Source organism: Pantherophis guttatus, chromosome 1, assembly GCF_059756535.1.
Source record: "Pantherophis guttatus breed Tessera chromosome 1, ASM5975653v1, whole genome shotgun sequence".
Lineage (NCBI taxonomy): Eukaryota > Metazoa > Chordata > Lepidosauria > Squamata > Colubridae > Pantherophis > Pantherophis guttatus.
The window spans coordinates 322,795,900-322,823,885 of NC_142063.1; the positions used below are offsets into that span (position 1 = coordinate 322,795,900).

General features: G+C 40.4%; 1 protein-coding gene across 6 annotated transcripts in view; it reads left to right on the plus strand.

The window, feature by feature from the left end:
- The window catches only part of ASXL2 (ASXL transcriptional regulator 2), a 71,773-nt gene extending 43,789 nt beyond the window's left edge, over positions 1–27,984 (plus strand). For 3 of the 6 annotated variants that reach the window (XM_060693119.2, XM_060693120.2, XM_034421184.3), the window contains 9 exons: positions 169–322; positions 14,055–14,170; positions 16,618–16,732; positions 17,399–17,539; positions 20,527–20,690; positions 21,912–22,008; positions 22,293–22,398; positions 23,366–24,017; positions 25,409–27,984. In XM_060693119.2, the coding sequence (XP_060549102.2) occupies positions 169–322; positions 14,055–14,170; positions 16,618–16,732; positions 17,399–17,539; positions 20,527–20,690; positions 21,912–22,008; positions 22,293–22,398; positions 23,366–24,017; positions 25,409–27,739 (3,876 nt within the window). In that variant the 3' untranslated portion in view covers positions 27,740–27,984. Of the gene's footprint in view, positions 1–168; positions 323–7,866; positions 7,939–9,614; positions 9,821–13,890; positions 13,967–14,054; positions 14,171–16,617; positions 16,733–17,398; positions 17,540–20,526; positions 20,691–21,911; positions 22,009–22,292; positions 22,399–23,365; positions 24,018–25,408 lie in introns of those variants that run through there. The other 3 variants (XM_087888770.1, XM_034421186.2, XM_034421187.3) reach the window with 3 other exon arrangements.
- The last annotated feature ends 2 nt before the right edge of the window (positions 27,985–27,986 follow it).

Sequence of the window (27,986 nt, forward strand, 5' to 3'; positions counted from 1 at the left end):
ATGCATGTTCCTAGAAGATCATGTCCCTTCATTTTTGAACTAGTGGCATCAGTTTGTTTTGGAATTTAATTCTCTTTTATGTTAAACTGAAATATGAAACTACACATTACACATTAGATTCTTCTGCCTGTGGGTTTGTATAATTCTTTCTTTGTTACTCATTTGCAGAAAGATGTTCCTGATGGGCTGAAGGACTTGTCTGAAGGCTCAGAAGAAAGCAGTGATATACAATCAGATTCCCCCACCTCAGAGAGCAGCAGTAGCACTAGCAGTGACCAGAGTAGCAACAAGGAAGGAAGAAAATGCAGGTGGCAAAGGAAAGGTAGATATTCCTTAAAAAATATCTTCTTCCATCTCATCTCCATAACAAAGTATGCCCTTCCCCTCTATTGGTTTTTATTGCAAAATCAATCAAGATGTTTTATTAACTGCAGTTGTTCATGAATTTTGTAGCTGGTTATGCAGCAGATTAAAGCCTAGTAGCTGAAACTGTAGATGGACATTGAAGCTTTTATGGATTGTCCTAGTATTGCTCTAGACCCCTATTTCTTAAACTTTTTCTCCCTTGAACCACTTCCCACTTTTAAAAATTATGGGAGGCCTCAAAACAACTTCGTTTGCAAGGGTCATGTTTATTTAAAATTAGAATAGATGCATTTGCTGCCAAAACTGCTTCTTACAATTATTTGATGGGACTTTAATACAATATTGTATTATTTTTTGTAAACATAGGCAGGCAATTTTGACTTTTTAAACCTCTGGGAGGGACTTGCGGGAACACCAAGGATCCTAGGACCAGTTCTTCAGAAACATTACTCTAGACCAGGGGTAGACATTACTTTGACCATCAAACTCAATTTCATTTGAGGGATGCATCAGGGTTGTGTTTGGTGTTTGGGGGCCAGGGTAGGCATGGGCAGGGTGGGCATGGCTAGCTCGAAAGTCACTTGTGTCTGGAGTGTCTATGGTGGCCCGAGTGCTCTGCCAGTGAAAACAGGCTCTCGAGCTCTGTTTTCGGCTGCGATGGCTTTCTGCAACCCTCTGCCAGCAAAAACGGAGCTTGGGAGGGCTACCCTCCCAAGCTCTGTTTTCACTGGCAGAGGCACCGCGGGGTGATCCTTTGCTGTTTCCAGGGCGGCCCCGCAGGCCAGATCTAAGCACCCTGCGGGCCGGATCCAGCCCCCAGGCCTTGAGTTTCCTGCTCTAGACTGAGCTTTGTAACTTTCCCCGGTCTGCTTCTTCTCTAAAATGCCAAAAGCTTATAAGCTTTGAAAGCATCTTTTCGCAGGTGGGAATGATACACATAGTTCTCAACTTGTTGTGGCAATTGAGACCAGAATTTTCATCTCTTAACTAATGTGGTTGTAAAGTACACTTATATTGTTTAGCAACATCAGTCCCTGCAGTCCTGGTGGCCATTATTAATTGAATCCCACAGTCATTAGTTGAAGCAACTACCACCTGGCTTCTCACAACCGAAGTCAGCAGAGAAGTCAGCAGGAATTTGCAAGTCCCATAGTGGCAGGCATTTTGTTGTTACCAGATGGAGAAGGGAGTGAGGGTTGCAGGGGAGTGTCAGAGAGGGTCATAAGGTGAGGGAGGGTCAGCATGAGTGTGAGGTTGTATGGCATCCAGTGTCACTTGGTTGAGTTGAATGGCTATAGAAAATGAATAAATAAATGAATAAATAAATGAATGAATGAATGAATGAATGAATGAATGAATGAGAGAAGTAGCATACAAATTGGAGAGGCTGTACAAGGGTGCAAGGAGATGTGTGCGAGGCCTGAGGTTCAGGAGGGATACATGTGGTTATGAGGGGATGTGCGAGAGGTTAGCACAGGTTAGAAAAGGTGGGAGGGGATGCATCAAAGTCAGGGATGTGTGTGTGAGAGATGTGGCATGGATTCGGAAGGGTGCATGTGTATGAGAGGTTGTGCAAGAGGCACAAATCGGTGAAGGTGCACAGGTGAACAAAAGGCACAAATTAGGGAAGGTGTGCAAAGCTGTCTGGGTGCATCAGAGATACAGGGCTGGTAACCTAAAAGCAATAGGTTAGGGAGGGTACATGAGTGTGTGTGAGTAGCCACAGATGGGGAGACTTACCCCACTGACTTTTGACTTCCTGTAATGACCTTGAGGGATGAGGAGAAGAGATGCTCCTAGAAAATACTTGACGAGAGGGAGAAACCCCCAGTGGTTTAATTGTCAGAAGAAGAAATGTAGCAAAGACCCGCCCTAATTAATCAGGTTAAAAGTGGCAGTGGGAAATTTGAACCTGTAGACTTGCAAGATTCTCTTAATGTAGCCTTACAATAAAGTAGAAGTAGCTCATCTAATCATGTTTCCTGTCTGGTTTACTTGGGAGGGCTGACATCAATTTTGCAAATCTCAAGGGTGCAAACCACTACATAGATTCTCTTCTATTTGAAAATATGAGTTTACTAGAAAAGACATTGTAAAGGCTGTATGTAGACCAGACCTATAAAAATTAAATGCAGTAGTTTGGGGACTGGAGGCTAAGTATAACATCTTTTGCAGTAGCAAGGCAAAGCAAAGAGGTCTGTGTCATTCATTTGCCTTGGCTGTTTCCTAGATGGGAAGGGATTTGATTTTGATTTTTAAAAAATCTATTTTGGAACTTATATTACTCTTTGTGTATTTTTGCTCCAAAATAATAGGAAACTAAAACATCAATTTTTAGCAGTTATGATCAGAAGTGGCTGTAGTTGTTATTCCCACCCAATGATCTCAGAGTAGGAACAACTGTAATGAGGTTTGTTTGTTTATTTAACAAATTTACAGTACCCATATTTTTCGGACTATAAGACGCACCAGTGTATAAGATGCACCAAGATTTGGAAGAGGTAAGCAAGTAAAAAAAAGTTTTTGCCCTCCCCGGCCCCCAGGAGCACTCTGCAGGCCTCCCAAAGCCTCTGCGTGCCCTGTTTTTCGCCCATTTTTTGCAAAAACGGAGGCGTTTTTGCCTTCCCCAGCCCACAGGAGCACTCTGCAGGTCTCCCAAAGCCTCTATGTGCCATGTTTTTGCGAAAAATGTGCCTGTTTTTCGCAAAAACGGGACATGTGGGGCAGGGCTTTGAGAGGCCAAAAATGGCTGTATTCGGTGTATAAGATGCACCAACATTTCCACCCTCTTTTATGGGGGGGAAAAGTGTGTCTTATACTCCAAAAAGTATGGTACATAGCCTCCTATCTCACATAACAGGACATTGGACAGATACAGAGTTGGTCCAGATCTCAATGCATATTAGACCTTTCTAGAATAAACCCCTCTCCTGCTGACACAACAGAATGTCAGTTTCTAGCACTTTTTTTTTTTAATTTAACCTGCCTTTCAGGCAATATCAACAAACTAGATTGTCTCTTTTGTCAGAACGATAATAAGCAAAGTGAGAATTAGTGGTGGACTGTATATCAAGAATACTGTATATTGTACATTGTACTCTGTGGCATGTATGGCTCTAATGTGTTTTTACAGGCAGCCCTCAATTTACAACCACCAATGAGACTGGAATTTCTGTCCTGTCGTAAATAATTGTAGTTGTATGTCAAGTCATATCCAATTTTACGATAATTTGTATTGCAAATGTTAAAGCAAATTATCATGTTTCTGAAGTGAATTGTGGTTTTTAAGCAAATCTTGTCATTAAGCAAATCCAGCTTCCCCCAGTGGGCTTCCCCAACCATGGCAAGAAAGGTAGCATATTGCAATCTTGTGACCGCAAGATATTGCAACCAGTCGTGAATGCAAACTGGTTGTCAAATGCCCCTGTTGTGATCATGTGACCCTGAGGGTGATGCAATTATCATAAGTGTGAGTACAGATTGTGTCACTTCTTCCATTGTAACTTTGAACAAACAGATCAAGGACTACCTGTATATCCTACAGATATATGCAGCACCACATACAAAGAACAGCTTCAAAGGAACTATTTGGTCCCACAGTGGGTTCGGAATGCCAGTAGCTTTGCAACAGCTTCGTCTCTTGTATGTATCTCTAAGCTGAGAAGTTAATCGCAAAAACTAGAGGAAGGTTGCAATACAAGATAAATAATTATTGTCCAACTTAGTGACAAAACTTTAATACATATTCTCAATGCTCCTCCATCAAGATGCTCTCAAAAAAAGGAGAAATATACAGTAACATTCTGGGATGGAATATGTAGCTGGAGAAGCAGTGGGGGAGAGTTTTGGCAGAACTTTCTCAGAGAGAGGCCTAGATTAAGAGACTATGCAGTTGCAAGATGGATGGGGGAAAGGTTCAGGATAGCCACATCCTACCTAGAATCTCTCAAGATCTATCTAGTAGGTTAGAAAGTTATAGTTTAATTTGGTAAAATGCTGTCCATTAGGTGTAAGCAAATAAAGGATTGGTCTCAATTGGTTTTTGTTGTATCATCTCCAGACTTGTATACATTTGTACTTGTATATTTAACTGTTACGTTCTGTTCATCAACTATTCAGTCACTCATATTGTTCATACACTGGGTTAAGAGCTGTCTTTAAGAAAAAACAGTGCTGCTCAAAATTCTTCATCCAATCTTGTGCCACCTTTGGTAAAAACAGTGGGAAAAAAGCAGTTTTTCCTGCTTTGGTCCTCCAGTGCTACTGTACTTCAGCATTAATTTGCAATCCAGACTAATTGTTCTTTTTTGAACTGATTTTAAAAAAAACCTCGTTGAAGACTAAAGTTAATTTGCCTTAAACCACACCTTCTTTCTCTCGCTTAGTACAATAATAGACAATATTTACTCCTCTAAGTGTTGCTGAATTTTAGCTCCTCTGAGTTGTAACCACCTGGCCAATGGTGAGACAAAAGCATTGAAGTTCTAAAAAATTGTGCAAAAGGCATTTTGTTATGTAGAGAAGCTTGGTTTTGCAGAATGCATTAAATCAAGTTACTGAAAGAGTCTGTCTTGTTTCATTAACTTTTGCACATAAAATAATTATATAAAGAACCTATTGAGCAAATTTCTTTCATTTATACTGCTACACTGGAGTATTTTAAACACCATGGTTTCATCTCAGTCCTATTCTGATATTTTAACTGAAGATTGTTGAAAGTTCAAAGGGGATGTAATTAATACAAGAAGAAGTGTCAGCAAAGTATATGACTTTCAAGTTAGCATGTGGCTCTGGAGAGGATTGCTTTATTGAGTCTTGCTTCAGCTACAGAACTGTAGCTAACTGCTAACTGTTTTGAGGCTTGGTAATAAAATTAATGTGCCAAGTGCTCTTTTATTAGAATGGGATCTCTTCCAACATGTGTCAAAAAGGTCTCAAAATTATTTATTTTCTCAATAAGAGCATACTTGATAGTTTGTCTTCCCTGACCCAAAGAGCTTGTAGTTGTCAAGGACAACTCAAGTTCATAACTTGGAGGTAGATGGAACCTGCATGAAGGAATATGCTGGATCCAATATAGTCATACCGATTGTGTTCAATATTCCAAATACCAGAGCTTCAATTGCAGTACTGCTATGCTATGCAGATCAATAATGGCAATTATTGTTTAGCTGGAATATCTCATAAAGTTTGGTGTAATTCTTTCAGTAGCACACAAATGCAAGAAATATACTTATGGATCATCATACAATCCAATAAAACATAATAAATCCAGGACTCGGGAAACATTTTTAGGCCCCTTGATACATATTTAAAATGTTTTTGGATAGATTTGGACCTCCACTATATAGTCTCCACTTGAATGCATGGTGTGAAAAGAAGTTTACAATCACTCTTGATAATTGGAGTATTGAGATGTTCACAATTGCCCTGATTTTTTACATATAGTCACACTTCAGTGTTCTTTTAGGGATATTGTATGGAATTTTACATCTGGCCTTCCTCATGCAATGCAAGAGTATCTAGAAAGCCGTTAAACTCATGGCTCTCAACCCTTCTATATTGGATTTTTACATGAAGAATTAATAGATGAATAGAGAGGATAGAAAAGTAAGATACTTCATTCTTTGATTCTATGGAATTTCCAATATATTCACTAAAAACAATATGATGGTGAAAATTCATGTACTGAGATTGAGTCATATACAGTTCTTTTAGTTAAGCTGAAGTGGAGGACCTTTAAGTTCCTGAAAGTCACATTCCATTCCAGGAGCAAACTTCTATGGCAAGTTACTGCTTGTTTTTGAGAAGATAGCTTATAACTGTATATCAGCATTTTCAAAATGATAGCAGTCTAAACTTGTCAGTTCATAACCCTGAACAGCAAAGCTGCTATTAAATATGCCTTCTAGCCAAAAATGTTGAGTATGTTGCCTTATTTGTAGTAGCAGAAGGATGGGGGTGGAGTGGGGGTTAAATTGTAGAGTTTTAACTGTAGATGTTTAATGCTATACAATTACAGAGTAATTGTGTGTGAGTTGGGCAGCTATATAAAATTGCTTAATAAATAAATTTACTGTTTGAACACAGACTAAGTGAGCCTCAAGAACAGTAGTCTGAAGTAGCTACAATAAAAAGTCAGATCCCTTGTTTTGTCCATGATAAAAGATCTTTACTCTCTTGGGTTGTTTAGAGTGGTGCGGTAGTCTAGAGGTGAAGATACTTGCCTCCCATTCGTAAGCTTGAGAGTTCAATCCTAGGTAGCAACAGATATTTCTCTATCAGGGCACAAAGAAAATATATCTGTTGTGAGCTCTGCATAGGTGTCAGGAAGGGCATCTGGCCAATAAACATTCAGCTCCATTCAGTTGCCCCTACTCCACTCTGATAAAAGGGATTACAGGGTCATAAAAATAAACAAAATTCTCTTTAGTTGTTTCAATTATGAATTCCTGATGAGCAGTGTAATATTGATATGGCAAATAATTCTGACTACTATGATACATTTTCATAATAGTATTCTAATGAAGCTACTCAAGTTTGCTAAAGTTTTGACTTCCCAGGCAGAGTGTGAAATGATAACTGGAACATCTTGTAAAGTTATCTGGGATTTGTTTCAGTTTGTAGATTTCTGATGAAATGGGTAGAATGCCTTTTATTATGAGCTCCAACACTTATGGCTTATTATCTATACTTTCCTTCACTCCTTCAACTGGATCTAAGAAGTAGTCAGTGCTTTCTTGGGGGAAGATGTACTAGATGCCTTCAAGGAGGAATTGATGTGTCTTTCTTCTGAAGACGCCTTCCTTGGATCTTCCCTTCTTAGGGATAGCTGTGGAGAAAGTGGTGTGGCTTCAATTATAAGTGCACTAGATGAAGTGTATTATCTGGGCCCTTTTCAGGCCCTAAATAGAACAGAAATGGATAGATAACCTTGGTAGATTATCTCATAACATGGATAGAATGTCCCATCTTTATTGTCCTCTTAAGTGGCAATTTGTAGCATTAATTATGATATCCTTTTGGATGAGCTGTGAGAGTTGGATACATGTTTTACAGTAGATCCTAAATAGACACTACTGGAAGCAGTAGTTCAAGAAGTTGAACTGAAGTGTGCTCTGTCTAATTCCTAATGTTTAACATGTATACAAAAAGATGCAGGATAAGTATGGCATTGATACCAAACTGTGTCTTCTTGGACAAAGCCAAAGATGCAAAATAATTCTTGACCCAGTGCTGGGAGGTTCTGATAATCTGGATGGAAGAAACAAGCTGGATGAACTATTTGTCTAAAAATAATCTGGTATTCTGTTTGCTCAGGTTTTAAACATGAGTGGTGTTCCATCCTCATTGAAAGAGTAGTTTTGTGAGTTGTATGTCCTCTTGTCAAATTTGCAGGTAGAGGCTGTGACCTTTGCACAACTTCAACTAGTAGGCCAGCTGCAGCCATTCCTGGAGCAGGAGCCCTAGCAACAATAACCCATGTTTTCCTCATCACAGGATGCACTGCTGGAGCATGGTGTACATGGGGCTTCCTTTGAAGACTAACCAGAAACTGCAGCTAGTACAAATGCAAGTATCTACATGCTGGCAAGTGAGACCTGCTGCAGCCGTATAACATTAAGTATTGGCTTTCAATAGAATTACAAATACTATTCAAAGTAGTGGCTGCAAGAGAAGATACTTGTGGGATCACCTTCTCCAGAAAGAACTATTACCTGTTCAGTATGCTCATCCCAGTTGGGGATGCTAAATGTTCCCCATATAGGAGAGATGAGGCTGGATATTTCTGTGTGACACAGAGTAGTCCAGTTTGTACCAACTCTAGTACATTTTTCTAAAACTGCCAAGACCGACCTTTTCTGCAGTGCATTTGATGGGCTGGCACCAGCATATTAAAAACTATTTACTCCCAATTTTAAGTACTTAATTGCACTTTCTGTGTTTTGGTTGCATTCTTTTATTTTTAATGTTACTTTCAATTGCCATGAATTGCGAGATTCAGTAGTGTATAAGCAAATAAAGTCAACATGAATAATTTCAAACAAAGTATTAGGTAAGGACTTGCATGACAATATAATATTATTTTAAGGGGAGCCTACAAATACATGATAGTAAAATTTCCTTTGAGTCAAATTTGCCTGTGGCGATTTCATGGATATATCCATATAGCTTTCTTTGCAATAAAACAGAAGTGGTCTCTTGTAAACTTATTTGGGGGGGGCGGAATTGAAATCTCCTAGAAGCAGCTATCTTTGAACAGACATATTAGGATTTTGGCAGGCTACAATGGAAACTGAATTTCCAAAGCATATCTCATTGGTTGCAAATATCCATGAGAAGATGTTGCAAAGACCTGAAGAAAACTGGTTGCTCTTTCGAGTTTCTTTAGAAGCTGGATCTTTCAGTCCAGTGGCAAGTTGACAAGAAGTCTTGTTAAATGACAAGTTCTAGGAAAAAAGTAAAGGCAGATTTGTTTCCCTTTCTATTATTGATAAAGGCATTTAAAGGTAGTAAAAATAATGTAATGTGAGCTTCATAGAATTATATTCATAGTAGTCCTTACTCATGTTGTTCTTATTGTTAGAAAAATTACACAAAATGTCTGAAGAAACTCAAAGTACATCTCCTAATGTATCCTCTGATTATCTGCATTTGGTGCAAAATCAGTATAAGACACTGAGTCTTCTCAAATATTGGTTTGATAATTCAAAAACTATAGTAAAATTGGCTTCACATAGCAAAAAATACAGAGATTGGCAAAAAGAATGGCTGTATTTGTCCTTTTATTCCATTCAAAAACTCAAAAGAAAAATACTCTGACTTCACTTGCTTGAAAGTTATTTTGCTTCTTTGGAACTATTACAACTATTACATCCCCTTTTTGTTCTTTTAAGATGTAATACAGCTCTTAAATGTGTGGATGTCTGTGGTTGGATGCAGTTAAAATCTTGCATAATTGTAAGTGTTTGAGCAGAGCTCAAGAAGCAAACCTAAAAGTCCAAAGCCTGACAGACTTGGATTGTCTTTCAAATACTTTATTTTTTGACTGGGGAAAAGTGGAACTATAGTGTCTACACTTTAAATTTTGTATCCTTTGAGAGAAGAGGACTGACTGGCTTTGTTGAGCTTTGCAATTTAGCTTAATGCATCATCATCGTTATGTATATATGTACAAAACAGGAAGTCCTTTCAGATCATATCAGCAATCTACTTCCTTATATGTACAAAAATAAAGTTGTCTGAAACAGCAAAGGCAAAAATTGATACAACATAGGCAAGCCCCGTATTTTTAGGCCTATCCAACTGTGGGGCAGAAGGGGTTTAATAGCTAAGGTTGCAATTTCTTTTCTTGTGTGTCTGTTCCTGCAAGACCCCACAGCAGGTAGAAATCCAGATTGTAAGTTTTTTATGGGTGCTGTAACCATGTCCACAAATGAGATTCCTTTGCAAGGTAAGACTACATTTCCCTATCTTGAAGTGAACTTAGATAATTTTTCCCACAATATGTTGCAGTGAATGTTGTTCATATTGGAAGGAACAGGAGGTTCTGTATGATTCCAGGCAAAACTTATGGTTGTTTAATTAAAGAGCTGGCCTTTATTAGAGCTAGCAACTCTCTGTACAACTTCAGGCTACTGAATATTAGACTAGAGAGAGAAAGCAAATGTGGATTATTTTTCTGAGTCGGTTACTGATATGGGCTGTGGTCAGTCTACAGTTGATCAATTAGAGTTTTCCAAATTTCAGAAATCTAGTAGAAAGGCTTTTGATCCCCACGATTGCTATTTGTTTTAAGGATGCAACAACTCTGAATCTAGGCAGTCAAATGCTTTAGAGCCTGCTTTGCAGCCAGAAGATCCTGGGTCATGGAAAGTCTTTGGACTGTTCACAAAGGGGTTGTTTCTAGTCATGTATCCATATTCAGCTGGAAGGTTGGAAGAATAGTGTAATCCAAACCAGAAAATACAAATAGTTAATTGTTAAATAGATGCTACGGAAACTAGAATACGATCAGTTGCAATGTATTTGAACTGGGATAGCCAAATGATAAGTCTGGACTATACTCTGAGATTTGTATCAGTGTTTCAGATGAGTCCCTAGAGCAGGGGTCCCCAAAGACACAGTGCATGTATAGCTTTCAATAGAGTGGTACTGATCTCTGAAATAAAAGGAGGTCCCTACTGCCTTTTAAGAAAAGCACCCAGTGTTTTTACACCAAATGATAATTTATTTTATTAGGATGTATAGGTTGTGCTTTTATAAACATGCAAAATTGGTGTAATGATTCCACAGGCAAGAACTGATAACTGTTCTTCTCTTAATCTTGATTGAGTTTCCATTTGTTAGTCCTCCTTCAGGTACTAGTTTGGAAGATCAAGAGCAAAGTCCTTGGTGCTCTCTGAGTTTGGTTATTTGCTTGCAGATGTTACATTATCCTGTTGGGTAACATCACCAGTCAAATAGTTTCACTAGCATTAGATGACACTTACTGTCTATTAGTAATTGCTTCTTTAAGTGCTTTTGCTTGTATCAGTGATACAAGCAGATTTAAAGCTTTACATAGACCTAATGTCCATCACTGAGTTTTTCAGTTACCCACATGAACACTTCCAATACTCAATGAATATTACATTTGTTTCTGATATGCAAATATTGAAAAATCAGAGGTAGTTGTTTACCCTAACCATGTATCTGGAACAGAAGTGATGGGAGCTGGACTTGTTGCCAGGTGACTTCCAGAGTACTTCCACCTACTTTACTTGGACTTCAGTAAAGCATTTGATAAAGTAGACAATAACCTACTACTAGATAAAGTAGAAAAATGTGGGTTAGACAGTATCACCACCAGATGTAATCACCACCAGATGGATTCGTAACTGGCTGACCAACCGCACTCAATGTGTAGTCCTCAATGGAACTGCATCTACATGGAGGGAAGTATGCAGTGGTGTACCCCAGGGCTCTGTTTTAGGCCCAGTGCTCTTCAACTTGGACGAGGGGATAGATGGGGAACTCATCAAATTTGCAGATGACAGCTGGCAGGAATAGCCAACACTCCAGAAGATAGGCTCAAGATACAGAAGGATCTTGACAGACTTGAACATTGGGCGCTATCTAACAAAATGAAATTCAACAGTGAAAAAAGCAAGGTTCTACATTTAGGGGAAAAAAACCAAAATGCACAGGTACCGTACTGTATATGTGGTACCTTGCTCAATAGTAGTAACTGTGAGAGGGATCTTGGAGTTCTAGTGGACAACCATTTAGATATGAACCAGCAGTGTGCAGCAGCTGCCAAAAAAGCCAACACAGTTCTGGGCTGCATAAACAGAGGGATAGAATCAAGATCACGTGAAGTGTTAATACCACTTTATAATGCCTTGGTAAGGCTACACTTGGAATATTGCATTCAGTTTTTGTTGCCACGACGTAAAAAAGATATTGAGACTCTAGAAAGAGTGCAGAGAAGAGCAACAAAGGTGATTAGGGGACTGGAGGCTAAAACATATGAAGAATGGTTGCAGGAACTGGGTATGTCTAGTTTAATGAAGAGAAGGACTAGGGGAGACATGAGAGCTGTGTTCCAATATCTCAGGGGTTGCCACAAAGAAGAGGGAGTCAAACTATTCTTCAAAGCACCTGAGGGTAGAACAAGAAGCAATGGGTGGAAACTAATCAAGGAGAGAAGCAATTTAGAACTAAGGAGAAATTTCCTGACAGATAGAACAATTAATAAGTGGAACAACTTGCCTGCAGAAGTTGTGAATGTCCCAACACTGGAAATTTTTAAGAAGATGTTGGATAACCATTTGTCTGAAGTGGTGTAGGGTTTCCTGCCTATGCAGGGGGTTGGACTAGAAGACCTCCAAGGTCCCTTCCAACTCTGTTATTCTATTCTATTCTAGTACAAGCCAAGGTCACCTTTGATATGTGATAATTATCTTTTCCATGTGGAATCTGCCCATCCAATGAGATCCAAGGCGAGGGGGGTGGGTCTTCTTGGTAATGCTTCCTGTTCTTTGGAGCAAGTTACCCCTAGAGTTGAATTCTTCTGTTACTATTCTGGATAATTACTTGATTATTATTCTAAAGATCTTGCTCTTTAAAGGGACCTATGGAGGACTGAATGCTCTCCCAAAGAAATGATCAAGGAATTAGTGGAGGTGTATGATTGAAATTATTGGGGTTCTTCGTTTGTTTTGATGGTGGTGGTGGTGGTGGTGGTGGTGGTGTGTGTGTGAATTTATGTCATATACTTGTAATAAATTTACTTAAAATACTGCGGTTTTGTAAGCAGCCAGTCAACAGATTGCAGCAGCATAGAAACTTTTGTAATAAATAACTAATTCAGTGTAATGGGGAAAAACTAAAGCCAAGTGGCTCTGTGACTGGCTAGTCTACTGTCCAAATTCCAGTAACTAGTAGACAACTTCAGAACATTAGTTCTGCCTTCTTATGGGTGATAGGGGAATATGATTCTACTGGACCTCTTGGAATGATGGAAATTATATATAAAATGATTTAAAACAATGGACCGAACTACATCTTATTCTCAAATAATTTGTAGTTTCTTCTTGCTCTTGGTTCATTGGACTCCTTTACAAGAATAGGCCAATTATTTGCCATAAAGAAAATGTGTACTTCCTTATTGCCTTTGTTAGTTTGTTTATTTAATTATGAATGATATTTATAGCTTTCAAAACTCTAGGCTGAATATAAAAAAGGCATACGCATAAAGGAAAAAAAGAAGTGTACAACATTTACATTGTTAAAAACCCTAATACCCTAAGGGAAAATCTCATAGGTGCTCCATGATTGAAATTGCTTTGAGGACCAGTCTGGTGAATCATCACCGCTTTATGGTAGGGGTCATCTCTAGTGCCTCTAGTGGCAGAGTGTTTCAAAGAAGGGAAGCTGCTATTGAATAGACCTATTTCTTGTCCATGAGGTCCCATGTAACTCTCAAGGGACCCTCCACAGAAATTTTCTTGAACACTGAATGGCAGATTCAATTCTTTGCGGCCCTGAGATCAAATTACAATGGTCAGATTTTAGGGATGAGGTTGGGGAGATTTGAAGGGTAGGGACGGAAGTGGTTTGACTCCGCGAAGCTGCTTTTTCTGTCCTAAAACCTCTAATAAACGCCCTCCAAAATTTTGATATTTATGAGATAAATTTTACTGAATCTGCAGAGCATCAGGAAACCATATTGTGGCTCCCAATCCTTCAAATACTGTCTACTTGTGCCTAAATATAATTCCTAAAATAAGATTAAGATAAATTTAAAAGATAAACCCAGTAAAAAGCACAAATGTTTCCATTCAGTAAGTGTCCTTGGCATGGCCCTGCCCCCTGTTATCCCTCTTCCTCAAACTGTTAAGCCCTTGAGCCCTTGAGAATGCCATTCTTGATGAAATCGGCCCTGTGACATTTTAAACGATGCCCTTTAAGAGGACATTCTGGCCAATTACAGAAAGAGTCTCCTCAGGGTCCTTATGGATGATTTTTTTTTTTGAACAGTTGAGAAGTATGATATATGACTATCGAATATTCAGAGTTTATTCCAGAGCTCCAGAGTCCAGCACTATATTTCCAGGTATCTGTTTTTCCATGCTTACAATAAATGGCTTTATTTGTGGCATGCTTGCTTAACATCTTGTCATCTTCTGTTCTTGCTTCTTCAGTATCAGCCAGACTTTCACAAGTGTCCTCCCCACAGCCAGGCTGCCCATCTCCTTCTATCCCACCAGGTAAAATCATCTCTTCATCTCAGAAGCACAGCAAAAAGGCACTTAAACAAGTAAGTGGGTGAACATACTGATTTGTTTATCTGACCTTTAATTTGTGCTTATCTGCAGGTTACTTGGCACTAAAAAACTAACTTAACTTTAAGATAAATTTGCTCTGCACCTTGCTCCAATTTACATTCTGCTAAAAATTCTGCATAATTGAGCATATGGATACAATGATAAAAGTTAACTAAAATATATGTAATGAAATAAAGCTGTACCCATGGAAGAATGGCAGTGATGAAATCCACATTTTTTTACTACCGGTTCTGTGGGCGTGGCTTGGTGGCGTGGTGTGGCTTGGTGGGCGGGGCAGGGGAAGGATACTGCAAAATCCCCATTCCCTCCCCACTCCTGGGGGAAGGATATTGCAAAATCTCCATTCCCACCCCGCTCTGGGGCCAGCCAGAGATGGTATTTGCCGGTTCTCCGAACTGCTCAAAATTTCCGCTATGGGTTCTCCAGGGATTTCACCCCTGAAGAATGGGCAATTTTTCTTAGGATTTTTTCATGAAAATTTACCTCACTTTTCTGTAGAAATGATAGCCACTAAGATGCTAGATTTCTTTGCATTACAGTCTTTATATATGGCAGAAAAGAACTCAGCAGGCTCTAGCTATTAGTCTGTTAGCTTGAGCGTACTGAGTTAGCTACTTGATGTTTCATTCAGTTGCAAAACAGCTGTAAAGTAATAATTATTGCTTTATCCTTGACTCTCATGTTTTTCCCAAATAAAAATAAATTATAACTCTCTTTGGTTTATTTATTGCTTAATTTCAGTTGTCCTGTTTACTTTTGTCTCATGCATCAGCTTGGTATGTTTTTCCTTTCAGACAGGTGGTATTCCTCTGGCAACTGTGTTTGTTCTGGCTCAAAATGCCCTAGCATTTTCTTCATATTGGTCTCTTCCCCGCCCCCCCTCCCATTCTCGTATTTCTTTCACAGTGATTATTTCCTTAAGATAATCACATTTCCAATATAATTTACTGAATGTTTTTCTTAGCCTTTGAAATTTGCTTAGATTTTTCTCTAGAGGGTATTTTCTGTTTTGACTTTGATTTCTCCTAGACCTTCTTTTCTTTCCCTTCCTTTCCTTGATGCTTTGCAGAAATATGCAAGCAGTCGTTTTTCTTTTAGGAAGATATCTCATTCTGTCAGTGCAATACTTTCTTTTCTTTTAGTTACCAGGCTATATTTCTGTTTCTCTAACTATAGAATAGAATACAGAGTAACAGAGTTGGAAGGAACCTTGGAAGAGACACTATGCCATTTCAGACAAATGGCTTCTCAATCTCTTCTTAAAAACCTCTAGCAATGGAGCATTCTCAACACAGAGAGTTTTCATCATAATTATGAATTAATTGTATTTGTTGCAGAGCCTATATATAATATAATGTAAATTATATTATTTCCTTACATTCCCATGGAGCAACTGCTCTGTCTATACGGGTCAGATTTGTTCATACTTTCTAGAAGGTATCTCTGTTTTGAGAAAGGTCTTTGTAATTATGATAATGCCTTGGGTATTATCTATTTGTCTATATCTATTATATCTATCAAATATCTATTAGATATTTGTCGGACCATCTGCAGCCAGCAACAGCTTCCCATCGCCTGGTACGTTCTCACAGGAAGGGCTTTCTCCAGGTGCCGTCGGCTAGACAATGCCGGCTGGTGACCCCCAGGGGCAGAGCTTTCTCTGTGGGTGTGCCCACTCTTTGGAATCAACTTCCCCTGGGGCTTTGGTTGGCTCCTGACCTTCGCACCTTCCGCCGTGAATTAAAAACATGGCTGTTTACATTGCCCAACCTGGACTGAGGGGGTTTGATTATTTTAATGGGTTTTAATATATGTTTTAAATTTATATTTATACATTTATGTATTTTGTATGTATTTTATGTTTCATTGGGTTTGTTTTTATTGTTGTGAGCCGCCATGAGTCTACGGAGATAGGGCGGCATACAAATCACATAAAATAAAAAATAAAATAAAAAATAAATTATCTGGATACTGGGAAATTATTTTGATAGTGCTCATTCATCATTAATGAAATCAGATTATCCTTTAATCTTGCAACACTGTAAGATAAAATATTTTGCCAAGTATCAAAGAAGGAAAATTTCCCCACTTCTAAATATTTAACATAAGCATTAATTTGAGAATATCTTTGATAGCAAGATAAAATCTGTTGTCTGCAAATCTGATAACAGGAAATTTATGTCAAAATTATTTTGCAGTCTTCTATCTCATTTGTTATATGAAAATAAATCAGTAGGAGACAGAAAATCCATCTTCAGTAAAGTGCAATATGTAATAATTGATAATAGAGCAGTTGCCCTGTCAGCCAAATATTTCAACATCTCTGCAGGCTTTCCTGAACAAGGAATTCTGCACTACTGTGTAGACTTTTCAGCTTAAGAAACTCCTGTATAATGAATCGCTTTCACTTTCTTATTAGGCCTTGAAGCAAAAGCAAAGGAAGCAGCATCATTGCCGAACCAGTGTGCCTGTATCAACTAATCACCACCTCCTACAGCAGCATGTGAAGATTGCTAACCATCCTGCAAAAGCCGGTATGGGCCCTTTTCAGACACACCTTCTCCACACAATACTGCTAATTATTTTCCTCAACTCATCAGCTCATCACCCTTGACCTCTGATGACGGCAAGAGGAAGGGCCCAAGATTAGTTTATATTTAACTAGCCTACTGTGACCAGAAGACTTGAGAAACAAGGCAGTGGTTAATTCTTTTTGAATGAAACTCTCCTTCCTTTCTTCTTCTAGGCCATCTAGTTCAATATTAAGTTTCCAAAATAGCTAATATATATTGATAATTGATAATATTACATTTTTAAAATTAATATCTTTATAGGCATCAGCAGCACATTGTAAGTTCTCTTGTTTAATTATGTGCTGTATATAGAATAGCTAACTGAACAACTTCTAAGACTGATAGACTTCTTGTCAAGTAGATACTTCATGGAAACTTCCAATTCAATCTTTACTACTAATAACACATGCACTTAGAATCCACAAATAATTTGTTATCTACCTCTGATCCTTTTTATTTGTTGTGGCTTTGCATAGTGCTACAATCCATATTTCATAAAGATAGCCAGTAGAAATCTAAGGTTTCCAAAAATTCGAAAGAAAACATTAAATGAGCTGCTGAAAAATTAAAGCTAGATAGTGCTTCATTAGATTAAAACAATTAAGTCAATTATTATTTTCCTTGCAGCTTGGGAAGGAAAACAATCAGATGGACATTCAAGTAGCCCACAGAATTCTACTTCTAGTTCTTCTCCCTCTGTTAAAACTGAGCCTTCCTTGCCAATCCTTGGGAAGAAACCATTCCAGAGATCTGAGAGGCTCCATGCAAGTAAGACAACAGCTTTCTTAAAACAAAAAACAAATAACCCTGCCTGATACTTTATCAGGATCTGAAACTTAGAAATATTTTATTTATTATTTTGAATAAAACAAAATAATAAAATAAATAAAAACATTTGAAAATGAATTTCATAATTTATTTTTAAATGTTAATACTTCAGTTATTCAAGATAAAACAAAAATGGATTGGACAAATTTAGAAAAAAGTCCTTTCTCTCTGTTTATGTGGGTGTTTTCTTAGTTTTCTATTTCCTGCTAGAAGACCAGCTGCTAAATGAACAGCCAGAGTTTTCACTTCATTGGGTTTACATCATTGTAAACATTACATCATTGAAATATCATTGCTGTATAGCTGTGATGGTGAACCTATAGCACACATGCCACAGGTGGCAGGCGGAGTCATATCTGTGGGCACACAAGCATTGCCCTAGCTCAGCTCCAGCGCTCATGAATGTGCCGGCCAGCTGATTTTTGGGCCTTCCGGGCCCACCGGAAGTGGGGAAATGGGCCATTCCCGGCCTCGGGGGTGGTGGGGAAGGCCATTTTCACCCTCCCCAGGTTCCAAGAAAGCCTCTGGAGCCCGGGGAGAGCGAAAAACGGGCCTACTGGGCCCACTGGAAGTCAGGAAAAGGACTGCTTCCGGCCTCCGGGGGATGGGGGAGGCTGTTTTTGCCCTCCCCAGGCTTCAAGAAAGCCTCTGGAGCCTGGGGAGAGTGAAAAACGGGCCTACCAAGCCCACCGGTAACTTTTTTGCCGTCGCATGCCATAAGTGGGGGGAGCACTGGGTGGGGTCTCACGTGCATGCACGGGACATTGAATTATGGGTGTGGGCATGCATGCGCGCGACCCCTGCTTTTGGCACGCGACAGCAAAAAGGTTAGCCATCATTGCTGTATATCTTGTCTAAAACCAGTGAATTTTATTGTATAGTCTGGATGAAGCTACAAGCAGTCGGTACTTTTTAAATATGTGTCATATATAAAATATTTAATGAAGTTGGATTAGACTAAGATTTATTTAGCTTATGTCAGCTTTCTTTCTAGGAAAAAGTATTGAAGACATCTAAGTACAAATGGAATAGTAAAATTAAATATTAAAATTTACCGATAACTGTAAGAGAGTAAAATAATTGAAATTTCAGTATATTACAAGTGAAGGCAGTCCCAGAATAAGGTTGTAGGTTCTAATCTGGGTCAGTCACTGGGACCAGAGGTTTAGACTTCTGAGGGAACAATTCTCTAATAGAATGTGTGCTTTGTGCTATTCTATGCATAGAATATTTGTAATATACTATGCATATATTTGTAATATTTTATGCCCGTGATGGCGAACCTCTGGCATGCGTGCCACAGGTGGCACGCAGAGCCATGTCGCCTGGCACGCCAGCTCAGCTCCCTGATTTTCGGGCCTTCTGGGCCCACCAGAAGTAGGGAAACAGGCTGTTTCCTGCCTCCGGAGGGCCTGGGGGGTGGTGGGAAAGGCCCATTTTTCTTTTTCACCTGGCTCCAGATCTTCTCTATGCATCTGGGGAGGGCGAAAACAGCCTTCCCCACCCCCTCTGGAGGCCCGAAATGGCCCATTTTCCAACTTTCAGTTGGACAGGAGGTGACATTTTTTGCATCTCTAGGAGTCTCTGGAGGCTGGGGACAGCAAAAAATGTCACTTCTTGTCGAATTGAAAGTTGGAAAACGGGCCGTTTCGGGCCTCTGGATGGACTCTGAGGGGGGTGGGGAAGGCTGTTTTCACCCTCCCCAGATGCATAGAGAGGATCTGGAGCCAGGTGAGAAAGAAAAACGGGCCTACTGGGCCATCACGTGCCTGGAGGGGGAGGGGGTTTGCATGCGTGGGGCAGGGCGCATAGAATTATGAGTGAGGGCACGCATGCATGCGAACCTCCCCCACCCTCCCTTCCTGGCACGCGATGGCAAAAAGGTCACTGTTCTATACATATCATTTGTAATAATACATCTATGTAGGCAATTCAGTCATAGGTGGCAAGTAATATCAGATCTTCAATCTATTGAATAAATGGATCCATACATTTATCTTTCTGATGTTGTAATATCATTCTTTTTGCCATTGTAAGGGCACAAAGAATACATTTTACTATGAATACTGTTACTGAAGTAGTATCTGGGCATTTGTACAAAGAAGAGTTATGCTCTTTCTCTGATTTGTTTGCTGCAAATGCCCAGATGCTGATTCAGATTAGAAATATTAATTATAATATCCTAATGATGAATTATATAATTCTCATTAGAGGTGGACAGAATGTCTATGGAGATTCTCAATCATCCAGGTCATGATTGTCCCAAAGGTGCTTTTCCAAAAGGAAGCTGGACTTTCTTGGCTTTTTCCCTGAAGACATTTTCTTCTCATCCAAGAACTGAAGAAGCTTCTTGGATAAGAAGCAAAACATCTTCAAGGAAAAAACCAAGAAAGTCCAGCTGTCTTTTGGAAAAGTACCTTTAGGATTGGTGTACAGAATGTTCGAAAATTGAGAAGCTTTGTGTTTGAAGTTCTCCTTTTTCTATTTTGTGCTCAGGATGAGATTTTCCAGCCTCGCAGAAAGTATTCCAAGCTCAAATATTTTGTAGTCATATTCCTGATACCTTTTCTTGTCTCTGGTGAAGGATTATGATGTAGTATATCTGAAATGCGCTGGACAGAAGCAGTTTTTAGAAGTTACACATAAGTAGCATTTCAATAAGCTAGAGTTCTAGCATCCCTTGAGATTTCACTGACTTAGACTTTGAGAGGTGCCATCCATCTTATTTCCTTTAACATTCTTTCTGTGTAGTAGAAAGAAAGCTGTCCTATAACATTAACATATTTAAGAAGATTTGTCAAATGGAGTGGCTTTCCAGACTCAAGTATCAGTCCTGGAAAGGGACTTTCCCATTCCTTGTGAGAAGCAGAAGTAAAATAGGTAGACCACTTCTTCCTAGTAATGATCTTTGGTTTCTTTTTTCTTAGGGCAGCTGAAGAGGACAAAATGTGCTGAAATTGATGTAGAAACCCCAGAATCCATCTTGGTCAACACCAATCTGCGAGCTCTAATCAACAAGCATACATTCATGGGACTACCAATCGAATGTCAGCAGAAGCTGCTCCTGCTCCTGCCAGAGGTGGACAGGCAGGTATGTGTCCATGGAGGGAGGGGAGGAAACAGGTCAGGGAGTCAACTTTTTCCCACAGTTTTCTATAACAGGGCTATTGCGCAGAACCTAGGCTGTGTAACAGTAAGGGGCCAAGGTTCCAAATACTCAATAAATTGATCTTCTGTGTTAGCAAATGCGTGTTCAGTTTGTGAAACTATCTTCTTTTCTGCTTCCTCAGCTCAAAATTAAAACCATCTCTTTTCTTATTATTGATGTATCAGCAAGAATTGAGTCTCTATTGGCTCCCTGTGGTAGTTTAGAGCTCTGTAAAAGGAAACTCTCTGTGTCAGGTTTCGAGGTCGTCTCAAATAAATTGCATTTCAAACAAAGTCTTTGAAGGAAAACTCCTATTTATTAAGCATGACATTCTAAATCCGACTCCATCGAAGCCAGCACTGACTTCCAGACCCAAAACCCTCCCTTTCCGTTCCCCATTCCCCTGCACTCATTGGCCATCTTCCAAGTCATTCTACCCCTAATCTACCACTCCAGCTCAAAGGAATTTCCCCCCTCCCATCCCATCTCCTAGGGGATATTATCTCCAGGAAAAATAAGTAGGTGAAAAGTCAAACGTCCCTTTCCAGACGCCTCCGCTTCTCCTTATGTCAGCACTAGAGTAAATGAAGCTTGAAGTGCTGACACACTGTTGTTTAGGCCCCTGGTGCTCTAATATTGGCATTTCTAATGAGAATAAAAGTCTTAATCTTCAATGCTTTTACTGTGCTTTGATTACGGCATTTAGTGCAAAGAAGTGTAAGGCTACATTTGAGAGCCTTACTACTAAGCTATTCCCATGGGTATCCATCTCCAAATATTTTAATAGGACATCCAGGCCTTCATGGGGAACACCTGGTGCTTTTGGGACAGATAAGGGCAAGCTTTCATATCAATTGTATCTTCTTATATGTATATAATATGCTAAAGCACTGTTGTTCTATGCTGTTACACCCATTTTTTCCTAGTTCCCAAAGTCTCTGCAGAAAGGAACAATCATTCTCAAATCATTTATAAGGCAGAAGAGGCTAAACATGGCCTATCAGAGACCATCTTACCCTAGAAAGATAAAGTGCAAGGAGTTCCTTCTTTTAGGCCTCTCTAGGATTAACCCATTGCTTTATCTGCCTGGTTTCATGAATTCCCGAGGAAAGTTGAGTACTTGGCTGCATAGTTTTTATTCATCCTACCCCATTTGTCTTTCAGATTGGAATGGATGGCTTGATGAAGCTTAGCAGTTCTGCCCTCAACAACGAATTCTTTAATTCTGCTGCGCAAGGATGGAAGGAGCGACTGTCGGAAGGTGAGGACCTCCAGAGACAGGTCTGTAGGTTTCTGAGGATGTTTCAGAGGGGTTGGTAAGAATGAGCAGAATTTTACTGAAAGAATTACTTGTGCAAAGAAGCACGAGACCAGAGCTATAAATGAAATAAAAATAACCTCCTCTGTCATTTCTAAGGTATGAATATTGGTGACTTTTGAAATGATTTGTGACATATTCAGGAAAGTCAGTGCAGCAATTGAGTTTGAAAAGGCAGACATGTCTGTATCTTGCTAAGTTCTTTCCTTCCACTCTGTGTGTGGCAGGGGAGTTCACTCCAGAGATGCAGCTAAGACTACGGCAGGAATTAGAAAAGGAGAAGAAAGTGGAACTTTGGAAAGAGCACTTCTTTGAGAGCTATTATGGTCAGAGGTAAGGATTTAACCTGCCTTGCCTGTGCCTTTTTCTTTTCTTTCTGAGACTTTTGAGCTGGTGGATGTGGGCCTGGACTCTGAACTATAGCACTGCACTGAAGGCTGCTTTGGAGGAATGCTTTATTTTGTATTGCACCATTCAGAAATGAATTATCCAAATAGTCAAAGTATTTTTAAAAAGTTGATTCCAGAAATTTTAAAAATAATTTTGGAAAGGAGCCTAATATTTCAGTTGAAGGTTTGAAAAAGCAGAATGTCCATAACTGAGAATATACTAAAACTGGAACTTCTCTGTTCACAGAATTGTCTATTGGCTAGTGCAATGCAGATCTCTGCTGTATTGCTTTTATAAGGTACATGGTTCCCAGGATTGGAGCTCCTCCTGCCATTTCAGCTTCAGAAAGAGGGAAGAAGGAACTTACAGCCATTTTAAAGGAAGAGGTTTCCACTGTTTGCCTTAAGACCACAATTAGTCTCTTCTCCTTTAATCTACTATGTCAGTTTTAGTCCTCCTCAGTTACTGCTTTTTCATAATGAAGAAAAATATCCCTTCCCTTGACAATCAGTTGAGATTTTCCATTATGCTGATTCATTCTCTCCTTCTGTCACTCTGTATCTATTCATTCCTAACCTAGCTATTGCTTTTACCCATTCCCTAGGTTTCATACGTCATCCCAACAACATATTAACCCACAACACAAACACTAGCCAAGATTAACATAAATCAAGTTTAGCGTGTTGTGTAAATGTACCTACTAGGTATTTATTTGACCAAGGTACATATATAACAAGAACCAACCTATTCCTATTCTGACAGGCTTCAAGACATGAATACTTGTTGCTTCCCTGAGAAAAGTTGGCAGTTCCAAAAGATTTCCTTATTGAATGACACTCTCTGCTTGTTGAGAAGGGAAGAATTGTCCTGTATCTTATCAATGTCTCTGCTTTCTCTTTCTGTCTTCTAGTTCTGGGTTAAGCCTTGAAGAGTCCAAAGAACTGACAGCTTGTATTCCTACTGTTCAGAATCAAGCACAGACTGGGAATCTAGCACCTCCGTTACAGAAATGCATAGTAGTCCATAAAGCAGTACCTGACAAAGAACAGACCAATTCTCTGGTGGGTCCAAAGGTACAGATTCTCCCAGCTGTAACAGCAGCCGCTAAAGGAGAAGAGATTGAGCAGCCCAAGGTCTTTAAGCCAGAAGAGCTTGTAAATTCTTCTGGCAACAGTGCCTCCTTCCAGAATAGCAGCCAGATTCCTCAGAAGATTTCCAAGAGAGTTGAGGAGCTAGAAGAGGTGACACCACAGCCTGCTTGCCTGGAGTCTGTGGTGAGACAAAATCCAAGCAAACCAAAGAATACAGCCATAGCTGGCACTAAACTAAGCCCAGAAGTAGAATCTCAGAAGATTTCCACAAAGGAGGCTCCTGCAACTTGCACAGAACACATGGACACTGGAAGCAGGGCTTTCAAGAGAAAATCAGAGATTCCTGAAGAGGCACTGATGACACCTGAAAAACAGCTCCATGTGACGGAAAAGTGCCCCACCAGGCCGCCTTTTCAGGCCCCACAGCAGTGCTTTCCCATCGCGCCTACACCAAAAGTCCCTCCGCTCAGGGTAAAGGAACCATATGTGTTAAGCTCATTCTGTTACAACTTCTGTAGGCTGATAAGGTCCTTTGTCGCAATCCCTGCATTGTTCTACATTTCTATTTTGAAAGCGAAAGAACACCTGTCACTGCAGTTTGCTGGCTGGTTGAATGTTTGCAAGCAAATGAGAGTGAGTTCAGTTTGGGCAGTTCTAATCAGGGAGATTCAGCCCAAGACTGTTTGAATGACAGCCTAACTTTCACCACTGATAATCTCACTTTAAGAGGGATCCCATGGATGAAGAGGAAGGCATCTAGATCTTGTTCTTAAGCCAAGCCATTTGAGTTGCTTCATTTACTTCAGGGATTCTCTTTGTAATTTCTTTCATACACAAAGAATGAATGAATGAATGAATGAATGAATGAATGAATGAATGAATGAATGAAGTGAAAGACTGAACAAACAAACGAACTAAATACTGGGAAGTTATCAGCACTAAGGTTGATGAATTAGTAGTCTAAATTTTTGGCTACTGCACCTCCTTTTTTTCAGAAGGAGGCACTTATTATTCAGTTTAACAGCCTCTTGAAAAAATAGGTGGGCATCAGAGGGTATATTTGTATTTCTCCAACACTGCGCAAAGGCTAGTCTTGCCACCGTTAATATATGTAGAATGATGTACGTTGTTTTTTTATCATATTTCCCTTTCGTTATCCTGAGAAGAAACAATTCCGGTGTGTATTCTATTTGAAAGCCAGTTAATTCCTGTAACCAAGTTTGTATTTTTTTCCAAACTTTTTTCGATTCTGGGCATAACCACCATGAATGAAAGAAGGTACCCTGTTTTTGTCTACATTTCCAACAATTTGGGGTTAAATTTGGGTATATTTTTGCTAATATACCCAATATATTTTACAAATATACCCTCTGAAGACTTAATAATTAAAAAGGTTTTTGACTGCGCTGAAATGGACAAATTGACACTTGAACTAAAAGGATTGATGGATTTGGAATACCACGTAATATGAGAGAAGTGGTACAAATGGATTGAAAATAGAAAAGGAAAAAAGAATTAGATAAACTAGGATTGGATTTAGTTAGAATGTATAGAGTATAAGTAAATTATAGTAATATGTCATGTAAATGGTCACAGTTATGTACAAGAATTCTTTCTTTTTGTATTTTAATTATTGAAAATTAATAAAATATTTTTTTTAAAAAAAGAAAAGAAAGAATAGGTGGGCATAAGAGAGTTCAATGTATTCAACTTGATGTGTCTGCCAACAAGATGGTGAGTGTTTTCCTTGGAACTCATCAGACCCATTTTGCCTTGAGTCTCTTGCTTTGTTCCAAGATAAGAAACATGAGTGAGAGAGTGCTTTACCTTCCAGTTTATTGATGCACTTTCCTCTTTTCCAGATCCACGTCTCCAGAATCCAAGGATCTCCAGCATTACTGTCTGCTAGCCAGGTCTCTCCCAGGCCCCCCTTCCCAATCATCAGGAGAACAGGGGCCAGGACTTTGGCCGACGTCAAAGCCAGGGCTAGAATGGCCAGGGCCCAGCGAGCAGCTGCTGCCGCCGAAGCAGCCGCAGCAGCCTCCATTGCTGCTACTTCTGCCTCCATTGTGGAAGCCATCCCAGGCCCAGGGCCAGGAGGGGGGAAAGGAGAAGACAAGAGCAGTCCACTCTCAGGGAGGCCTCATGGAGCTACATTGGACATGGCAGGCTCTGGAAGCAGGACGAGCCCAAAAAGGTTTTTCCCCTCTTGCCCAGCCCCTTTCTCCCCAACAGACTCCCCAGCTCCAGAACCAGCAGCTACAAGCACTGCTGCTAGAGCACAACTACAGTCGGCTCCCCCAGCACAATCCAGAACTTCAAGCGGCAACCCAGAGGTGGAGAGGGCGTCGATCTCGCAAGCAGCAATAGGGAATGTCAAATGTACAAATCCCAGCCTTTTGACTGTGCCTGCCACTCAGGATGTCACAGCTTCTTTGGGCTCAACAGCTGATCTTGCTTCCATGATGGAGAAACTAAGAAATAACCCTCTTGCTCTGAACCAGGTTACAAGAACATCCTACGGCTTTGAGCCTGGAGTGAACTGCAAAAGTATATCGAAAACAGCTTCTACCGCCAGCACAGGTGTTCCAGAAGACAAAGCCAGGGCCTTGCTTTCTGTATCTCCTGTGTTGGCTGGACCCTTCAAGGCACCCCCTCCCCTTTCTTCTCCACGTGGCCCTCTGCCCAAGTCTACTTTATCTTCTCCTTCCCATAATACTTTGTTGGTAGCCCATAGCCCTAAAGTTCCCCCAAGCTCCTCAGGTTCAAGTGGAAGTACCTCTGCAGGAAAAGCCAGCTCCAGTATACCTGCTAATAATCCTCTGGTGACTCGGCTGCTGCAAGGTAAAGAAGTCCCAATGGAGCAGATCCTCCCAAGGCCTCTGACAAGAGTTGAGATTAAGTCTGTTGCACTGCCTGGGAAGGAAGGCAAAGGAACCACAATGGTTTCCAGGCCTGGCCCTCCAAGGGAAGGGGAAGGACAGCTGCACATCACTTTCCCAGCAGGTGGGAAGCCAAGCCTTAGTCGCTGTGGACAATCCCAAGATCCCCCACCCTTATCGTCTTTATCAGGGCAGGATTTGTGGAGCAAACCTACAGACCTCCACAGTAGCCAGGAAACTTCAGGCAAGCGTGCCCAAGAACATATTCTCCAGACTGTCAAGCAGAAAGTCCCTGTGCAGAGCCTCCCTGCTGCTCCTTCTCCCCCTCCACGTCTTCCCCTCCTCCCCCCGCATTTCCCAGTAGAGAGCAGCTCCACCAGCCAAAGTTTCACACTGGGATTCATAGGGAGAAGGACATTCAAGCCTGCCATGTCTGGCCATTACCTCCTGAATGTTTCTACCTATGGACGCTGTCCAGAGAACCTAAGAAGAAACCTTGCCCAGCCTCCAGAGAGCCACCTATGCTCAGATGAGCCCCCAAAGAAATTAGAGGAACAGAAGCATACATCTAGAGATGACAGTAACATTAGCGGTGGTGAAGATGAAGGGGACACAGATGGCAATGTGACTGAACATGCAACAGCACATCTCAAGGTTAAAGAGGAATCTCTGGCTCCAGGAAGAGGAGGAGGAAGGCAGGCAGCTTCAAAGATAAAACTGGAGCAGGCAGCAATAAGCCACAAGGATGGAAACATTTGCTTATTCCCAGCAGGTCAAGACTATGCTGAAAGCAACTCAGCAAAAGATTTTATTCAGGCTGCCCAAGTGGCTCAGACAACTAGAGGAGAAAGGAGATCTGGCAGTGGGGAACTTCAGACTTGTGCTCCAGCAAATGTTACCCTACAGCGGCCTCTGCTGCTCTCACCCCCACCCTCTCAGCTCTTTCGAAATCCTACTCCTGCGCAACTTATTGGACCAGGCTACAGTGGCACGATTAATGTTTCCACTTCTCCAAACATGCATCAGGATACTCTCCTCACTGGACTGTCAGACCCCAGCCGCATGGGGGATGTAGTGTCCTTCTCTGTAACTGTAACAGCTATCCCTGCTAACCACCCAGTGAATACTGGTAGCCATGGACAATCTCTCTGTGGCCAGGCTTTTGCAGAAGATGTTGGCTTGGAGGACTTGCCCTCAAAGTGCTACTGTCGCTTGAAAGCCATGATTGTGTGCAAGGGCTGTGGGGCCTTCTGCCATGATGACTGTATTGGCCCCTCCAAGCTCTGCGTTTCCTGTCTCGTCGTGCGGTAGCAGGTTTTTGTAGATGGCATCTCATCTAGGGAGCAGGAAGGGCATGCTGCTGAGTCAAGAGTCCTTGTCCTTATCCCACACCACATCTACTTGGTTTCCTTGAGAATAAAGAAAGCACCTTGGATGAATGGCTGAACCCAGTGGGACAAGTGTGTGCACTTAAGGAATCATGTAAATATGTTGCATTGTTTTGTCTTAAAGATTATTTTTTTCCAACCTTGAGATAAATCTGTGGATGTGAACCTGA